At 42.8% G+C, this 17,602-nt stretch overlaps 1 protein-coding gene across 27 annotated transcripts in view; it reads left to right on the top strand.

The window, feature by feature from the left end:
- LOC100084433 (sarcolemma associated protein) overlaps nucleotides 1-17,602 on the top strand; it is a 139,378-nt gene that overhangs the window by 80,177 nt on the left and 41,599 nt on the right. For 14 of the 27 annotated variants that reach the window (XM_029050631.2, XM_029050629.2, XM_039910116.1 and 11 more), the window contains exons 6-10: nucleotides 152-247; nucleotides 510-581; nucleotides 1,009-1,149; nucleotides 2,974-3,111; nucleotides 10,401-10,569. In XM_029050631.2, the coding sequence (XP_028906464.1) occupies nucleotides 152-247; nucleotides 510-581; nucleotides 1,009-1,149; nucleotides 2,974-3,111; nucleotides 10,401-10,569 (616 nt within the window). Of the gene's footprint in view, nucleotides 1-151; nucleotides 248-509; nucleotides 582-1,008; nucleotides 1,150-2,973; nucleotides 3,112-10,400; nucleotides 10,570-11,238; nucleotides 11,290-17,602 lie in introns of all 27 variants that reach the window. The other 13 variants (XM_029050616.2, XM_029050630.2, XM_029050618.2 and 10 more) reach the window with 1 other exon arrangement.

Here is a 17,602-nt window from a genome sequence, read left to right as displayed (position 1 = left end):
CGATGATGAAAAGAGCCCGACAATTATAAGGAACATCGCCACCATCTAGTTATTACATTAAAATGTTTTTGTAGGTGCTGAGAGTTATTTTGTAGGCCAATGCCCTTGAGGTTTGCCTATGCTTATTCCATGTTTATGATCTCGTTCATAGGAGGCCTTACATCGGGAACAGATGTTGGAACAGAAGCTGGCCACTCTTCAGCGACTGTTAGCCATCACCCAGGAGGCTTCAGATACTAGTTGGCAGGTATCCACAGCCGGCTTTGTTTTTACATGTTCAACTACATATTTATTTCTAGCAAATAATCGCAAGTGAAGGAAGATGCATAATTGTGTTTTGTAGCCATCAATCCCAACATACAGAATGTCCATTGTAGCAGGGGTATCTTGATTATTCTATACCTTCAATGCTCTCTATTCCACAAAAAAAGTGAACTTTTTTTCATTGAAAAATTAAATGTATTTATACAATTAGTAGAAATTAATTTGATTAATTTGTTCTCCAACAGGCTTTAATAGATGAAGATAGGCTGCTTTCACGGTTAGAAGTTATGGGAAACCAGTTACAGGCATGTTCTAAAGTAGGTATCACAAATGAGATGACTTTTAAAAATGTAATTCTGAATAGCCATACTAAAAACTACTTTTCCACAATCACTTCATTATTGTAAAAAAGAATTGTTGAAAATATATCGTCATATTTTTTACAATTGCAAAGGCAAAATCCAGTTTGGGGAGAGTTTCATAGTCTGTATTAATGTTGCTTGCAGAATAAAATAATAGTTTTTGAGCTTGATGTCAAATTGCCTTTTGTTTTCAACTTTTCTGGTCATAGGCTGAAGTGAAAAACAGTGTGTACATTTATTTGCTAATATATTTGAATTCTACATGACAGTATTTGCAGTTTTTTTTTTTTTAAAGGGAGCAGTACGTTTTAATTGAACAGCAATTCTCAATATTAAAGCCGTTTGTGAAAATAGTTATTTTTGTCCTCATTTTTACTTGTAGAATCAAACAGAAGATAGTTTACGGAAGGAACTTGTAGCATTACAGGAAGACAAACACAACTATGAGACAACTGCCAAAGAGTCCCTGAGGCGGGTCCTTCAGGAGAAAATTGAAGTGGCCAGGAAACTATCTGAAGTAGAGGTATTTATGGTTTTGAAAGTTTTTATTTGTATGAATATATCATCTTTCAAGTAAGAATTGTCAGCAGTAACAGTATCTTTCAATAAGCTTTTCTCAGCTCTACAATCCAGAAACAGAAATTTAGACCTGAGTGAACTATAGTTTGGTAATTTAGTAGCCACACAAAAAATAATCATCAGCACACTGGCAATTGGAGATAGTTCTTAGGACTTGTTAATACCATAATCTCATGAAACAGAAGTGTGGGTTTGGAGCACAGGAATTGAGGTGGTCCAATCAACTGGGCTGGAGCTGAAAGGATTTCACAGGAATATCCTCCTAACTGACCACCTTCTAGAGTGCTTTAGGTTCTGTTGCCTTTGCCCTGTTGCTTAGGCCTTTGTTCCTTTCTTTAAGAGTTCTCTGAAGGAGAGGAGGGATGATCCCAGTAGGGGCAAACCATGGCCCTCCCCTCCTTCCTAACACTCCTAAAGAGCTGCCACCTCTAGGAAGCATTCTGTGATTTAATGCTCTTACTTTCTCCATCATGCCATTCCATCACTCACTCCAGAACTCAGGTACATTATGTACTTTTTTATTCAGGGTAAATGTTCTACTTGATATCTATTTTTTCCACAGTTTTAACTATTGTCTACCTGTCAAATTTTTGTCTGCCACCTCCCCCAATACATCAGAAGTTACTTGAAGGCAGATCACATCCCGTACATTTTTTGTACATTCTTCAAGTTCTTAGTAGTGCTTTGCATGCAGGAGCTAAAGTTTTCGTCTGATGATGAGTAGGATAATGCTACATGGAGTTACCTCATCTGAACTCCCTTCTCCATTGATATTCAATCCTACAGCTCCACATTCTCCCCGTGTTTGAGCATCTGGTCAGGACTACTGTTCATTAACTCCTTATTCTCATAGTTTTCAGTGTACCTGGCCTTGAAGCTGGATTTTATCAACATGCTCCTTTTCAACGTATTAGGAATGTAAAAATAGCCATTTCACATTAGTAGGCCTAGGGTCTTAAATTCAGGAAGAAAAACATTTAAAATTACCATACTTGATAAACTGGCAGATGATCACTTGCTTTGGAAAATGCAATGTGGGATAAATAAAGATGACCCATTTCATTAATGTTACTCCTTTTGGGGAAAGGCGATCAGGTACAATTTTTCATTTGCATTGATCCTGGAGATCTCACAGTCTAGGTGACTGCCTTAATTTTAACCAATAAATATATTTTTACTGTTGTTTTCATACTGTTCCTACTTTTCACTCCATCAATCTCACAGGTTTTTTGGGTTTGCATTTTAAGATGCAGTTATTGTAGTTTTGGTGTATAGTTTGCCAGCTACCTTTTGCTATTGAATATTAGTGATAAATTTCTCTAGGAAATAGTAGTGGAAGATTGAATAAAATTCATGTACAACCATCCCCAGTTAGCCACTCTTCTGCAGATAATGTTGCAAAGTTAATTTTGGCTTAAACACCTTCCTTGCTGTTGTCCTATACCTTTGAAGTATTTTGACTTGATTAACTATTTAGAGCTTATTTCAATTTAGCATTAAGGACAGACTTAGCATAGATAATTACACATCTCTAGTGTGTTAGCATAAGGTGCCTTTGGGTTGAATAGGAGGTGAAAGATAATGCTTTGAAAATTAAAAATTTACTTATTCACACAAATCTGAGGGAAACTATACTTCATTTAACATTCTTATACATCTCACGCTATTTCCATGAAGTCAGTGAAGAGTACGAACCAGGTTATAACAGTATACATATTTAGTGTATTTCACAGAATTGCATTGACAATATTTAACCTTTTCATTCTAGCGAAGTCTGAGTAACACTGAAGATGAATGTACGCACCTAAAAGAAATGAATGAAAGGACTCAGGAAGAATTAAGAGAATTGGCCAATAAATATAATGGAGCAGTCAATGAAATTAAAGATCTCTCTGACAAGCTAAAGGTATGTTGTAGCTTTATCCAAAAGGATCTTAAGATGGCTCTTCCAGAACCTAATATAGGTGTACCCCAGGATTCAAAGGTAATATGTTCCTTGAAGATATCGTTGTATTTGAATTATCGATTGTGGGATATGTTTTCCCAAAGACTTGGGTGTAATTTGGTAGTTTTCTATTCTGACAGGGTGACTGAGCATTACAAGTAAATAAAAAGTACACACTTTTGAGAAGCAGCATGGCGTAGTGGATGGAGCACGGGCTTTGGAGTCAGGAGGTCATGGGTTCTAATCTTGGCTCTGCTGCTTATGTTTTGTGTGACCTTGGGCAAGTCACTTAACTTATGTGCCTCAGTTACCTCATCTCTAAAATCAGGATCAAGACTATGAGCCCCACGTGGGACAGGGACTGTGTCCAACCCAATTTGCTTGTATCCACCAAGTGCTTAGTACAGTGCCTGACCCATAGTATGTGCTTAACAAATACCATATTCATTATAAACGAGATTGAGGTACAGTGAGTAGGTTAGCGTTAGAGGAGCGAAGTGTGCGGGCTGGGTTGTTATGGGAAACCAGCAACGTAAGCTAGGAGGGGGCATGGTTTGTTGGGTTTTTTTTATGGTACTTATTAACCACTTAACTATGTGTAAAATACTGTTCTAAGCACTGGCGTAGATACAAGTTAATTAGGTCAGACACAGTCCCCATCTCACATGAGGGCTCACAATCTGAAGTAGGAGGGAGAACAGGCACTGGGACTTTACAGTTGAGGAAACTGATACACAGAGAAGTTAAGTGACTTGCCCAAGGTCACACAGCAAGCAGTTGGCAGAGCAATTGGCAGAGTTGGGATTAGAACCCAGGTCCTCTGACTCCCAGGCCCATGCTCTTTCCACTAGGCCACGCTGCAAGATGATGGAGTGCTTTAAAGGGGTGTCTGTTTGTGGAGGTGGATGGACAACCACTGGAGGTTCTTGAGGAGTGGGGAAACAACTGAATGTTTTTGTAGAAAAATGATCTGGGCAGCAGAGTTAAGTATGGACAGAAGTGGGGAGAGACAGGAGGCAGGGTAGGTCAGCAAGGAGGCTGATACAGTGATCAAGGCGGGATAGGATAAGTGCTGGGATGGAGAGGAAAAGGCAGATTTTGGCAATGTTGTGAAGGTTGAACCGAGGGGATTTAGTGATGGATTGAGTGTGTGGGTTGAATGATAAAGATAAGTCAAGGATAACGCCAATGTTACAGGATTGTGAGACAGGAAGGATGGTGGGTGCTGTCTACAGTGATGGGAAAGTTAAAGGGAGGGCAGGGTTTGGGTGGGAAGATAAGGAGTTCTGTTTTAGACATGTTTGAGGTGACAGCAAGACATCCAAGTAGAGATGTCTCGAAGGCTGGAGGAAATGGAAAATAATAATAATAATAATGTTGGTATTGGTTAAGCGCTTACTATGTGCACAGCACTGTTCTAAGCGCTGGGGGAGAGACAGGGTAATCAGGTTGTCCCATGTGAGGCTCACAGTTAATCCCCATTTTACAGATGAGGTGACTGAGGCAGAGAGAAGTTAAGTGACTTGCCCACAGTCACACAGCTGACAAGTGGCAGAGCCGGGAGTCGAACCCATGACCTCTGACTCTGAAGCCCAGACTCTTTCCACTGAGCCACGCTGCTTCTCTGCAGCTGCTGAGAAGGCGAGAGATCAGGGCTGGAGATGTAGATTTGAGAAACATTTGCACAGAGGTGGTAGTTGAAGCCGTGGGAGCGAATGCATTCTCCAAGGGAATGAGTGTAGAAAGGGACTCAGAACTGAACCTTGAGGGGATGGGAGGCAGAGGAGGAACCTGTAAAAGAGCCTGAGACTGAGTGGTCAGAGAGATAGGTGGAGAACCGGGAGAGGACAGTGCCACTGAAGCCGAGGTTGGGTAATGTTTCCAGGAGAAGGGGGTGATTGACAGTGTCGAAGGCAGCTGAGAGGTCGAGGAGGATTAGGATGGAGTAGAGGCCATTGGATTTGGCAAGAAGGAGATCATTGGTGACCTTTGAGAGGGTGGTTTCTCTGGAGTGAAGGGGATGGAAGCCAGACTGGAGGTCAGCCTGATATCTAGACTTCTGCCAGCAACATTGTGCAGCTTGTGCATAGGAGTAAAGGAAGCAGACTCTGGCAGTGACCCAGGGGTGTGGATTAGTGGTGTGAAATGAAAGGGATAAGGGAGCAAGTGAAGTTGAGTTCAGTAGAGAGAGAGGTGTTGAGAACTTCAGTTTGGTCATCAAGAGTAGGTAGTTTGGATATGGAGACTAGAGTGTGAGGACTTGAGAGAATTGGATGGGGTCGAAAGACCGGAGGTCTCTGTGGGGGAACAGGACAGATTTGCAGGGATGAGGTGTGTGGGGGAGAAGGCAGGTGAGGAGGTTATGGTCAGATAACGGGATTTCAGAGTTGGTGAGGGAGGAGATTGTAGAGTGACGAGTGATGATGAGATCAATTGTGTGTCCGAGTTGGTGAGTGGGTAAGGTGGGGTGGAGCAGGAGGTCAGTGGAGTTGAGGAATGATAGAAAGTGGGCAGTGGAAGGGTCATTGGGAACATCTGTATGGATATTGAAGTCCCCAAGGCTCAATATAGTGGTGGAGAAGGAAGGTAAGAAAGGGATCAAAATAGTTCAAGAAGTTGGAGATGGGGTCTGGGGGGTGGTAGGTGACCGTGACTAGTATCTTGAGTGGATGGTGGAGGCACATGATATGGGGCTTCGAAGGAAGGGAAAGAGAGGGATCGGGGAGGTGGAATGGTGCAAAAGCGGCATTGGGGAGTGAGAAGGAAACTGCTTACTTCCACTAAGCGGCGTGACTCAGTGGAAAGAGCATGGGCTTGGGAGTCAGAGGACATGGGTTCGAATCCCAACTCCACCACTGCTGCGTGGCTTTGGGCAAGCCACTCAACTTCTCTGTGCCTCAGTTACCTCGTGTAAAATGGGGATTAAATGTGAGCCTCACATGGGACAATCTGATTACCCTGTATTTACCCCAGCACTTAGAACAGTGCTCTGCACATAGTAAGCGCTTAACAAATACCAACATTATTATTATTATTCTCTTTGCCTCAGCTACCTCATCTGTAAAATGGGAATTAAGACTGTGAGCCCCATGTGGGACAACCTGATTACCTTATATCTACCCCCACCCTTAGAACAGTGCTTGGCACATAGTACACGCTTAACAAATACCATTATTATTATTATCATCATTATTATTCCTCCTTTCCCTCTGAGTCTTGGGGAGTGGCAGAAGATGAGGCTTCCTCTGGAGAGAGTGACAAAGGGAGACCATGTCATCTGGGCAGATCCAGGTTTCAGTGATGGTGAGGAAGAGCAGAGAAGCCACGTGGCTTAGTGGATAGAGCACGGGCCTGGGAGTCGGAAGGGCCTGGGTTATAATCCTGGCTCTGCCACATGTCTGCTGTGTGACCTTGGGCAAGTCACCTAACATCTCTGTGTTTGTTATCTATCTCATTTGCAAAATGGGGATTAAGAGTGTGAGCCCCATGAGGGACAGGGATTTTGTCCAACCCAATTAACTTGTCTCTACCCCAGTACTTAAAACAGTGCTTCGCTCATAGTAAGCGCGTAACAAATACCATTATTAGTATTATTACTGTTATTAGGAACAGGTCAAGGCTGAAGGGAAGCTTCCCCATGATGGAGCAGGGGTTCCACAGGCTGCACTTGGCTGAGGCTGTAGGAAGAGTGCGTGCCGTGTGGATTGTTGTGAAGAGTAGGAAAGAGTTGAATGGGAGTGAGCTGATTGGGGGGCGGAGGGCAGGCAGGGGGAGCAGCACAAGGGGTGGGGAGAGGTTGTATGGGAGTGACCTGAGGAAGGCTGGCCTGTGGGGATGCGGGTGAGGAGGGGTGCTGGCCATGGGGGGGATCAGAGCGAGGGGACTAGGGTGTAAGGGGAAAAAAAAGTCTGGAGCTGCAGCAGTTGATCTGTAGGAGTTCCTCTCCTCTCCTCGCCACCCCCCCACTATTCCTAGGGACTTTTCTTATCCTTTTACCCCAACCCTGGTTTCAGGCAGCTGGATCCCAACCCTGAGCTCCATTTTACCTTGGTGCACTCATGCTCTCTCCTCTCTCCCCGGCTCTATGGACTCTGTAGTGGCCTCCACAGTTCCTTCCCCTCTCCCTCCCTGCTAGACCTCCTGGACTCCACAGGAGCTTCCATCTCTTATTGCAGCTGCTGACATGCCTGTGTCCCTCCCTTCTCTCCTCTCCCTTCCCTCCCAAGCCTGTGGGGATTAACCAACCCTCCTGTCTCTGTATGCTTGCTCACTGATGCTACCAACCAGGAGCTGGGAGCAAAGGGAAGTTTATCAGCAAATTTTTTTTTTTTAAGTCTTATTATGGATTTGTTAAGCACTTACTATGTACAGGCACTGTACTAAGTGCTAAAGTTGAATACAAGTAAATCAGGATAGACACAGTCCCTGTCCCACGTGGGTTCACAATCTCAATCCCCATTTTACAGATGAGGTAACTGAGGCCCAGTGAAGTCACTTGCCTTAGGTCACACAGCAGACAAGTGGCAGAGCCGGGATTAGAACCCATGACCTTCTGACTCCCAGGCCCATGCTCCATCCACTACGCCATGCTGCTGTTCTTTTGAGTAAGGCACGGCTTGGCTGGGGAAGCAGCGTGGCTCAGTGGAAAGAGCCTGGGCTTCGGAGTCAGAGGTCATGGGTTCAACTCCTGGCTCTGCCACTTGTCAGCTGTGTGACTGTGGGCAAGTCACTTCACTTCTCTGTGCCTGTTACCTCATCTGTAAAATGGGGATTAACTGTGAGCCTCACGTGGGACAACCTGATTACCCTGTATCTACCCCAGCGCTTAGAACAGTGCTCGGCACATAGTAAGCGCTTTACAAATACCAACATTATTATTATTATTATTTATTGGTTTAAAAAAAAGTGAGGGGGATTATGGGTAAAATAAGGGAGGAATCAAATTTGGAGTCTTTTTGGCAGGAAAACTGTTCAGAATAGAACAGGGCAAGAACTGAATGGCAGAAGGAGAGTAGGGGGCAAGCAGGGAATTGATTTTTTTTGGTAACGATTGTGCATAATGTCAGGGCTTTTGGATTTTGGGCTACATCAGTAATTATTGTATGACGTATCTCCTGATTTTATGTATAGTGATCATTTAGAACCCCGGTTGTATGTCTGTAAAATGTAGATGCTTTGTTAAATTATGTTTTGAACATCTTTTAGTTTTATGTAAAGTTTTGTTCTGTAACAAGCAGTTCTTTATGGAATGATGACCAAACTTTGTGGTCGTTCAGGTCCCTTATTTCACCCTTCCCCTTTTTTCTTTGTATTTGTTAGGCACTTACTATGTGCCAGGCACTGTACTAAGCGCTGGGGTAGATACAAGCTAATTAGGTTAGACGCGGTCCCTGGCCCACATGGGGCTCACAGTCTTGAACCCCATCTTACAGATGAGATAGCTGAGGCACAGAGAAATGAAGTGACTTGCTCAAGGTCATACAGCAGACAAGTGGCAAAGCCTGGATTAGAACCTAGGACCTTCTGAATCCCAGGCCCATGCTGTATTTACCAGGCCATCTGCCAGTTCATTGCTTATTTGCTACAAGGGTGTCATAAGGGGTTGAGCAGGGACAAAGTAAAATTAAATTGGGGCTGATTATGAGAATCTTTGGTGAAAGAAAATATTGAAACAGTGGATAAAATGAGATTAATCCATGCTACCCATTTTACCCCTCTTTACCACAAGTTTGAGAATTAACGGTATTAAAATGGTGTGGTATTAAAATTACATTATGCTGAAACTATAAAATTGTACCACAGGAAAAACTTTAACATGCTAGGGAAATTGGAAGAGCCAGTGAGTCAAAGTTCTGGAAGTACTGTTCTACCGCTAGCTGCTGAAAAAGAGAGAACCGCTGGCTAATCAGGTTAGCAGACCCTTTGCCTACCATGTGCTGTCCAAGACAGCCCTGCTTTGACTTCAAGGGACGATATCATGCAACAGGCCTCCAAGGGAACTGTACTTAGTCACCTCCCTACCATCAGGCACAAACATATTTTGATCATTTTGACTATCCTGCTGGGTCAAGGCTTGACTTTGAGGAATCCGTGGACCAATATGCTTATGTATTGGAGGGTACCAGAAATCCTAGTGGTCAGAGCTTTCCACAGTCCCCACAGGAAAATTCTTATTGTTAAGTAGGAAGGGTGACAGATTAGTCTAATTTTTTCATCCTTTTGTGAAAGAGAAAGAAGGGAGGCAGGTAATTTCAAAGATATGGAGATGTGAAAGACAAGGAATGAATCTTGAGTGTAAATGAAAAAAATTGAACTAGGGGAGTGAGGGGGGAGAAGGGGGTATTATTAGTCCAAAGGAAGGAGAAGTTAAAAGTTAAAAAGTGTTTGAGATAAGTGAAGGTCAAATCAGAAATTCAAGAAATGAGTTATTCAGTGCAGGGAAGGAAGAATTGGTAGAAAATGGTTTCTTTTTATGTTAGGCCATCTATGTAGTTCTAATTAGCTCAAAAAGGGAGAAGATGAATGTGATGAGTTGTGAAATAAGCAAGAAAACAGACTCAGATATTTAGGGAAGATAAAGTAGAATTAGGAAATATAATTTGAAAGAAGTAGTAGCCTTTGAGGAAAGACTTTTTAAAGAGTTATCTCATTCTGCAATAAAGAAAATAGAACAAAAGTTCATGATATTAATTATGGATATTTGTTGCTAAAGCAAAAAGCACATTGCCATCGGAACAAACCATAGCCCAGGAAACCCAAAACCAAGGGCAGTCCTTGCCCTTGTTTTTTGTTTTGTTTTTTTTTTTAATGGGTGGAGGGTGCTGTTTGGTTTCTCTTCTTGCCAGTAAATGGACTCTGAGAAATTTGGAAAGGCATGGTGTTTTTAACTGGCCTCCTCCTCCTCCTCCTCCCCCGACACCTGTTCTGAGTGTGCGGCAACTAGGGAGAGAGGGGAGTTGTATAGGTAGGTACTCTTTCTGCTTGAAAGGTGGGTTCTGGGAATGCTGTTCCTTACTACCTCTGGATCCATTTTTTATGTACAAAATTAGACCAAAGGGAGACATTAGCTTGAAATCATCTCTGAAAAGTAGTCTAAATGAGGTTCAGTAGCCTTGTGCATCTTCCCTAAAAAGGGTGGATTTTGAAAAGGGTTGAAAATGTAAGATTATTTTTTTTTAAGTTGTCATTTATGCATATTGTAGCAAGTTTACCTTGGGTAATTGCAAACTTAATTTTTGTTTTTTGAACAGCTAGTAGAAGGAAGGCAAGAGGAAATACAGCAGAAGGGACTAGCTGAAAAAAAGGAATTACAGCATAAACTAGATGAAATGGAAGAAAAAGAACAAGAGCTCCAAGCAAAAATAGAAGCTTTGCAAGCAGATAATGACTTCACCAATGAACGACTAACTGCTTTACAAGGTACTCAACTAATCAGGAAATTAGTATGATTTTATTTTTCCCTTTAATCTGTGAAATATCTGTTTCTTGAAATTTTGTTTACAGTACAGTTAGAGAATCTTTAAAAGAAAGCCATTAGAGAATACCACAGCATAGGTAGGTGTGATCTCTAAATGCTGTGTTCAAAGTTGGATTTTATAACTTAACCTTTGACCCTATTGCTTCACTTCGGCACTCAATTCCTCAGGAGGGGAAAAAAAACACCTTTCTAATTAACTTGAGGTGAAATATGTGTAAACAAATTGTTTCAGGAGCGTAACTTTTTACTAAGACATAGTTGGGTGAAGCAATGCCACCAGGGGGCACCATTGTTTAAATTTGGGGAGGGGAGTAAGGCAAACCAATCAGAAACAAAATATATCTAAGGGTCCAAGTAGGTGGTATAACTATACCACAAACGCGCACACACACAGGATTTTTTTTCCTTTGTTCTTTGGACGTGATCATTATCAGCATTACAATAGTCCGAAACAGAATTAAGAGTCCCTGTCCTAATGTTGAAAAAGAAAGTTGGGACACTCCCTGTTGAGCATTAAAATAGGAGTACAGAATGCCATAGCTGCCCTTGAGCTCAATCTTAAAAGTAATAATTTGCTTTGATAAGGAAATGATACCCTTTCTTAATCCTAGGGATACAAGTTGACGACTTCTTACCTAAAATTAATGGGAGCCCTGAAAAAGGTAGTGTAAAAAGACTAAATGATTTTTGCTTATAAAATCTATTTTCTGTTAGGTGAATAGCTAGTGGCTGAGATATTTAATTGGAAATGTGTTGAAATTGGGGTTAAAATCTATAGGTCATCCAATTCCAGCTTTAAAACTGTCTTTGTTTTCTCATGAACACATTTGAATTTGTTCTAGAGTCTGGTTTTTTGGCCATCGGGCCACACATCATAAACTCAGTTGGTTTTTTTTTTTAAAAAAAAACATGTACAAATAATTAGTGCAGATAGCTACTTATGGTAGCAAGCAAAAGGGTTTTTTTTGGTAATTTTTTTTGTAATAGTGATCATTTGCCTGCCTCATGTATGTGAGATGTAAATACAGTTTACTAAAGGACAATTCAAGGGACTCTGCTTAAATTTTTGTGACATTTGAAAAACTGTTTTTAAAGGCCCAGTGCATATTCATTGTCCTAGAATTGTTCTTGCTTTAAGTTCCAGTTAGGGACTTCTGCCTGGGGGTCCGACATCGTCAGTCACAACGTGACTCTGACTCAAACTGTGTCGTGCACCCTCTCCACCCCAGACTCCAGACCCTCTTGCTCTGTGCCTCTCCTCCCCTCTACTTTTTGAAGCCAAATATCTTCCTAAGGAGCAGCCTTCTTTATTACACTGATTTTTAAAAGCCCTATGGAAGAAAAGGCAGAACATTACTGGGGGATCAAAATGTCTCTGAAACAATAGCTGGTGCTGCACTAGGTTCTATTAAGTAACTAGCAATTCTGGGCTAGCTACTAGGCTTGTGCTTAGAAGCATCACTGGTTCCCCAGACCTTACCTGACTACCAGCTAAGTGATCTCAGGGCCAGAGGCATCCTCCTAGTAATCTTCTTAGGCTTATTTGTTCATTCATTCAATGTATTTATTGAGCACTTACTGTATGCAGAGTACTCTACTAAGCGCTTATAATACAACAATAAACAGACACATTCCCTGCCCACAAGGAGCCTAGCACCAGCTCAGCACTTCTATGCTTACAGCCCCCTTTCTGTTGTTCAGAGAGATTGTAATCTTTATTATTTCAGCATTCTCTCCTATCTGTGAATTACTTTGAGTCTTTTACCCAGTTAGATTTTAAGCTCCTTGAGGGGAAGGATTATGTCTTCTGTCTCTTTTGTATTCTCCCTGCAATGCCCTTCTCAACATGCAGACAGAAGACCTGAGCTCCAAGTGAGTGTACTTCCATAATCCCTACCTCGGAAAGAAAAATGGTCAAGCAGTTAGGTCTGATGGCATTTCTGCAGAAGTCTAAAAACATGGCTCAGGTGTCTTGCAAGAACTCTCCCTCAACATAATGCAACCCCCGAGAGGTTGTTCAGGAGTATAAAGATGTCACCGTAATGACCATTTTCAAGAAAAAAGGGGATGGAGAGTTGACAGTGGCAATGACTGGAATATTCTGCTGCTTTTTTGTGCTTGCAAGATTTAAGCCAGAATCTTTCAGGACAGGATGCTGAAGAATTTAGCTACCCAGGCACTAACTGTATTGCAGTGTGACTTTGGTCCACATTATAGCACAGAAAATGTGATTTTTACAGCACGGATAGAGGAAAAGAGCAGGAAGCAACTCCAAGGCCTCTCTGTCTTCATAGATGTAACAAAAGCTGTTGATCCCAACAGTTTTGATACCGACAGACAAGTGCTTTGGCAAATGCTAGGCAAATTTGACTGCCCCGAGAAGTTGCCCAAGACATAGATTACCCCAAAAGAATGTGGCAGGTTGGGTTGAGTTGAAGCTGTCCTCACTTAGTCTTTCACTGTCACCATCAGAGTGAAGCAGGACTGCCTTATAGTTTGTTCTAGTCCATGTATTCTGTGCTGCTGTGCATGGGTAGTGTGGCCTAGTGGAGAGATTACAGAGTTGGGAGTCAGAGAACCCAGATCCTCCTACTAGCTCTGCCTCGCGCCTGCACTTGACCATGGTTGAATCACTTAACTTGTCTGTGCCTTAGTTTCCTCATCTGTAAAATGAAGATTAAATACCTGTTCTCCCTTCTCTTTAGACCTGATTATCTTGTACCTACCCCAGTGCTTAGTTCGGGGCTTGGCACTTAGCAAATAACAAAACTATTATTATTATTGCTCAGCGAAAGACCTTTGCGGCCCAAGTTATTTTTCTAAAACATCACTCTTTATTTCTCTGCCACCATCACACTTGTGTATTCACAACCTCCTGTAGCAATTATGTATCTATCTAACTTACGCACTAACTCATCTACTCAATCCCCTTTTCCTTCTTCCTCCTATCTCTATTGTATTTTAGTGGCTGTTTCCCCCATTAGATTGTAATCTTGAGGGCAGGGATCAGCAGGAGTAGTATTAGTACTTATTGAGCACCCATTTTGCACACTGCATCATACCAACTGCCTAGGAAGTACAAAGAAGGGTCATGCTCCCCATTCCCTACCCCAAAACACGTGTATAGTCCAAAAGGGGGAGACAGATTTAGAATTATTTACAGATAGCATGGTCAAAATAAGCAGTTGAAAGTGCTGTTGAATAAATGTGCTGGAGATGGGTCTCTGAGTTCATAAGTGCCAGAGATTGTTGATGGGGTTTATACAACTAAGGATGCTGGTAATTAATCAGGGAAGGCTTGTTCAAGGAAGTGGCATTTTAGGAGAGCTTGCTTTGAAAGTGGGAGGAACTGAAATCTGTCAGATTTGGCAATAATGTCTACTGATTCTTTTGTACACTTTCAGACATGATCTCCCTAAAATCTCTCCAGCACTTTTCCAGCCCCACCCTCCTCCTGCCCCATCTCTGACCCTCTCATCTTTCCCAGCAGTACCTTGGATCACCCGCCTCTTAAAATCTGCCCCCTCCACCTGTGCCTCCAACCCCATTTTTGTGTACCCCATTAAAACATTTTCCCTTTCCCTTCTTCCCTCCCTGATCACCACCTTCAGTTACTCACTCACATGGCTCCTTCCCCAATGCTTTCAAACACGCCCATGTATCTCCTATTAAAAAAAAAAAAATCTTTAAACCCTCCCCAGCCTCCCTCCAGTTATCGCCCCATCTCTTGCCTACCATTCCTTTCCAAACACTTTGAGTGAGTCATTTATACCCACTGCCTTCTCTTCCTCTCCTCCAGTTCTCTCCGTGACCACCTGCAATCTGACTTTCGCCCTCTCCACTCCACGGAAACTGCCCTCCCTAAAGTCATCATTGACCTTCTTGCTCAGTCCAAAAGCCTCTACTCCATCCTGATCTTCCTTGACCATTCAGCTGCCTCTGACACTGTGGCTCACCCTCTTCTCCGGAAACACTGTCCTCTCCTGGTTCTCCTGACCCTCTGGTGGCTCATCCTCAGTCTCTCCCAGGTTCCGCCTCTGCCTCCCACCCTCTAACTGTGGGAGTCCCTCTAGGCTCAGTTCTGGGTCCCCTTTTATTCTCCACCAACATGCACTCCCCTGAATGCTTCATTCGCTCCCACAGCTTTGACTACATCTACCCAGATGATTCCCAAATCTACTTTTCCAACCCTGACATCTCTCCTCCACAGTCTCACAAATTTATCATGTATCTCAAACTTAACATGTCCAAAACAGAACTTCTCACCTTCCCATCCAAGCACTGTTTTCCCTCCGACTTACCCATCACTTTTGGTAACACCGCCATCCTCCTGCCTCACAAGCCTGTAACCTTGGCATTATCCTCAACTCGTCTCTTTCAACCCACATATTCAGTCTGTCTCCAAATCCTGTTTGTTCAACCTTCATGGCATCTCTAGAATCAGCCTGGCTTAGTGGATAGAGCACAGGTCTGGGAGTCATAAGGTCATGGGTTCTAATCCCGGCTCCTCCACGTCTCCTTTGTGACCTTGGGAAAGACACTTCACTTCTCTGGGCCTCAGTTACCTCATCTGTAAAATGGGGATTAATAGTATGAGCCCTATGTGGGATAGGGACTGTGTCTAACTTGTATCTACCCTACTACTTAGGACAGGGCTTGGCACATAGTAAGCACTTAACAAGTACCATGATTATTATTCGAATCAGCCCTTTCCTCTTCATCCAAACTGCAACTTGGCTGGTTCAAGCACTCGTACTTTGCCTCGACTACTGTGTCAGCCTCCTTGCTGACCTACCCACTCCAGAGCATAATTAACTCTGCTGCCCCATTCATTTTTCTAAAAAAAAAAAAATTCTGTACATGTCCACCTGTTTCCCCACTTAAAATCTTCTGGTGGTTGCCCATCCCTTGCTGCTGCATCAAACAGAAACTCCTTATCATTGGCTGTTAAGGCATTCAATCAGCTCTCCCGCTCCTACCTGACCTTGCTAATTTCCTACTACATTCCAGCCCACACACTTTGCTCCTCCAACTTCAATCTACTTAACACACCTTGATCTCACTGCCAACCCTTTGGTCACATCCTTACTCTGACCTGGAGCTCCCTCCCCCTTCACCCCCAACAGATCACCACTCCCTGTCTTCCAAACCCTACTTAAATCCCATCTCCTTCCAGAATCCTTCTGTAACTAGCCCTTCATTTCCCCGCCCTATTTGTCCTCCCCTCTGCATCGCACTTAGGTCTGCACCCCTTAAGCACTTTGATACCCCACCCCTGAAGCACTTATGTACATAATAATCATAATAATAATAATGATGGCATTTGTTAAGCGCTTACTATGTGCCAAGCACTGTTCTAAGCACTGGGGTAGATGCAAGGTAATCAGGTTGTCCCATGTGGGGCTCACAGTCTTAATCCCCATTTTACAGATGAGGTAACTGAGGCACAAAAGTTAAGTGACTTGCCCAAGGTCACACAGCTGACAAGTGGCAGAGCTGGGATTAGAACCCGTGACCTGACTCCCAGGCTTGTGCTTTTACCACTGAGCCGCGCTACCTTTTGCTCTGCTGCTTCCCTTATCTGTAATTTAGTTTGTCTGTCTCCCCTTCTAGGCTGTCTACCCCTTGAAGGCAGAGATCATGTCTACCAACTCTATTGTATTTTACTCTCACAAGTGCTTAGTGCAGTGTCCTGCACACAGGAAGCACTCAATAAATACCATTGATTGATTCCAAGCATATAGTTCTGTGTTCTGCACATAGTAAGGGGCTCAATAAATGCTATTGATTGCTACCGCTCCACTGGGAAACTTTCCAACTCAACTGGCTTTAAACATCATCAGTCCTCTTCGATACAGCCATTCAGGAATTGCTATATGCTGACAGCTGTGCTTTGGAAGCCCATAAGTAGAAACTCATGTAGAGGAGTATATGTGCCTTGCTTTGCAGAGTCATCATAGAATTACGGTCTGATAAGCCTGATAAAAATCAGGGTTACATATCAACCTTTACTTGGGGAAGTTGTGCACAACCAGTGATCTCCATTAGCAACATAAAATGAAATTTATTCATCCAGTCATATTTATTGAGTGCTTACTTTGTTCAGAGCACTGTAATGAGTACTTGGGAGAGTTCAATACAACAAGTAGACACATTCCCTGCTCACAACGACCTACGGTCTAGAGGGAGGGGGAGTCAGACGTAAATACAAATAAAATTACAGATATGTACATAAGTACTGTGGGGCTGCTCTTCCTGAATTCTGCTGCCTAAGCATTGATAGGCCAGAGCAGAAAACAGAGTCAAAAGGGACATTAGGGCATTTGGGAAATTGACAGTTTGGGGAAAAGTGGATCCCCAAGTGTCACAGTAAATTGAAATGCTACGAAAAAGCTATAGCAGCTTCTGTGGAACAATTTTCATAGCCATAGAGATGATGAGTAGATGATTAAGTGTTACTTTGTGCCAAACATTCACAGTAGGAGGAGTGCTCCAGTAAGAAGGAGGAAGAACGGGTATTGATTTTTACAGATGAGGAAAAGGAGGCACTGGGGAAGTTGTGACATGCCCGCCGTCAGTCCAGTCAGCAGAACCATGCTTTTTCCGCTAGGCCATGCTGTTTCCCAATCCTTGAGCAGTTTCACGGATGTCACCTTCAAAGCGTATTCAGCATCAAATGGGAAAGGAAGACAAATGCCTGGGCCCCTGCACCCCAAAATATTTTCATTTGTGTGAGTGCCTGGAAATGATGGGTCGGGAGTGAAGTTCATTTCACTAGATTGAGGATGCCAGGGTGAAGGGGAAAGGGCAAATAACAGTTTCTTACATGAAGGCCAATATAGTTTAGAACTAGATTGGATAAAAAGATTGTAGTCTTTTATGGATAAACTGTTTATTTCTAAATATAGTCAGTGACTCTGATAGCTTTTCAAAGTGGGTTAAAACAAGAAATCCTGACAATGCTTTTGAGTTGCA

This window comes from Ornithorhynchus anatinus, chromosome X1 (assembly GCF_004115215.2).
Source record: "Ornithorhynchus anatinus isolate Pmale09 chromosome X1, mOrnAna1.pri.v4, whole genome shotgun sequence".
In the NCBI taxonomy this organism is placed as follows: Eukaryota; Metazoa; Chordata; class Mammalia; order Monotremata; family Ornithorhynchidae; genus Ornithorhynchus; species Ornithorhynchus anatinus.
The sequence above is the reverse complement of the archived record's forward strand: the minus strand, read 5'-3'. Positions and strand labels throughout refer to the sequence as shown.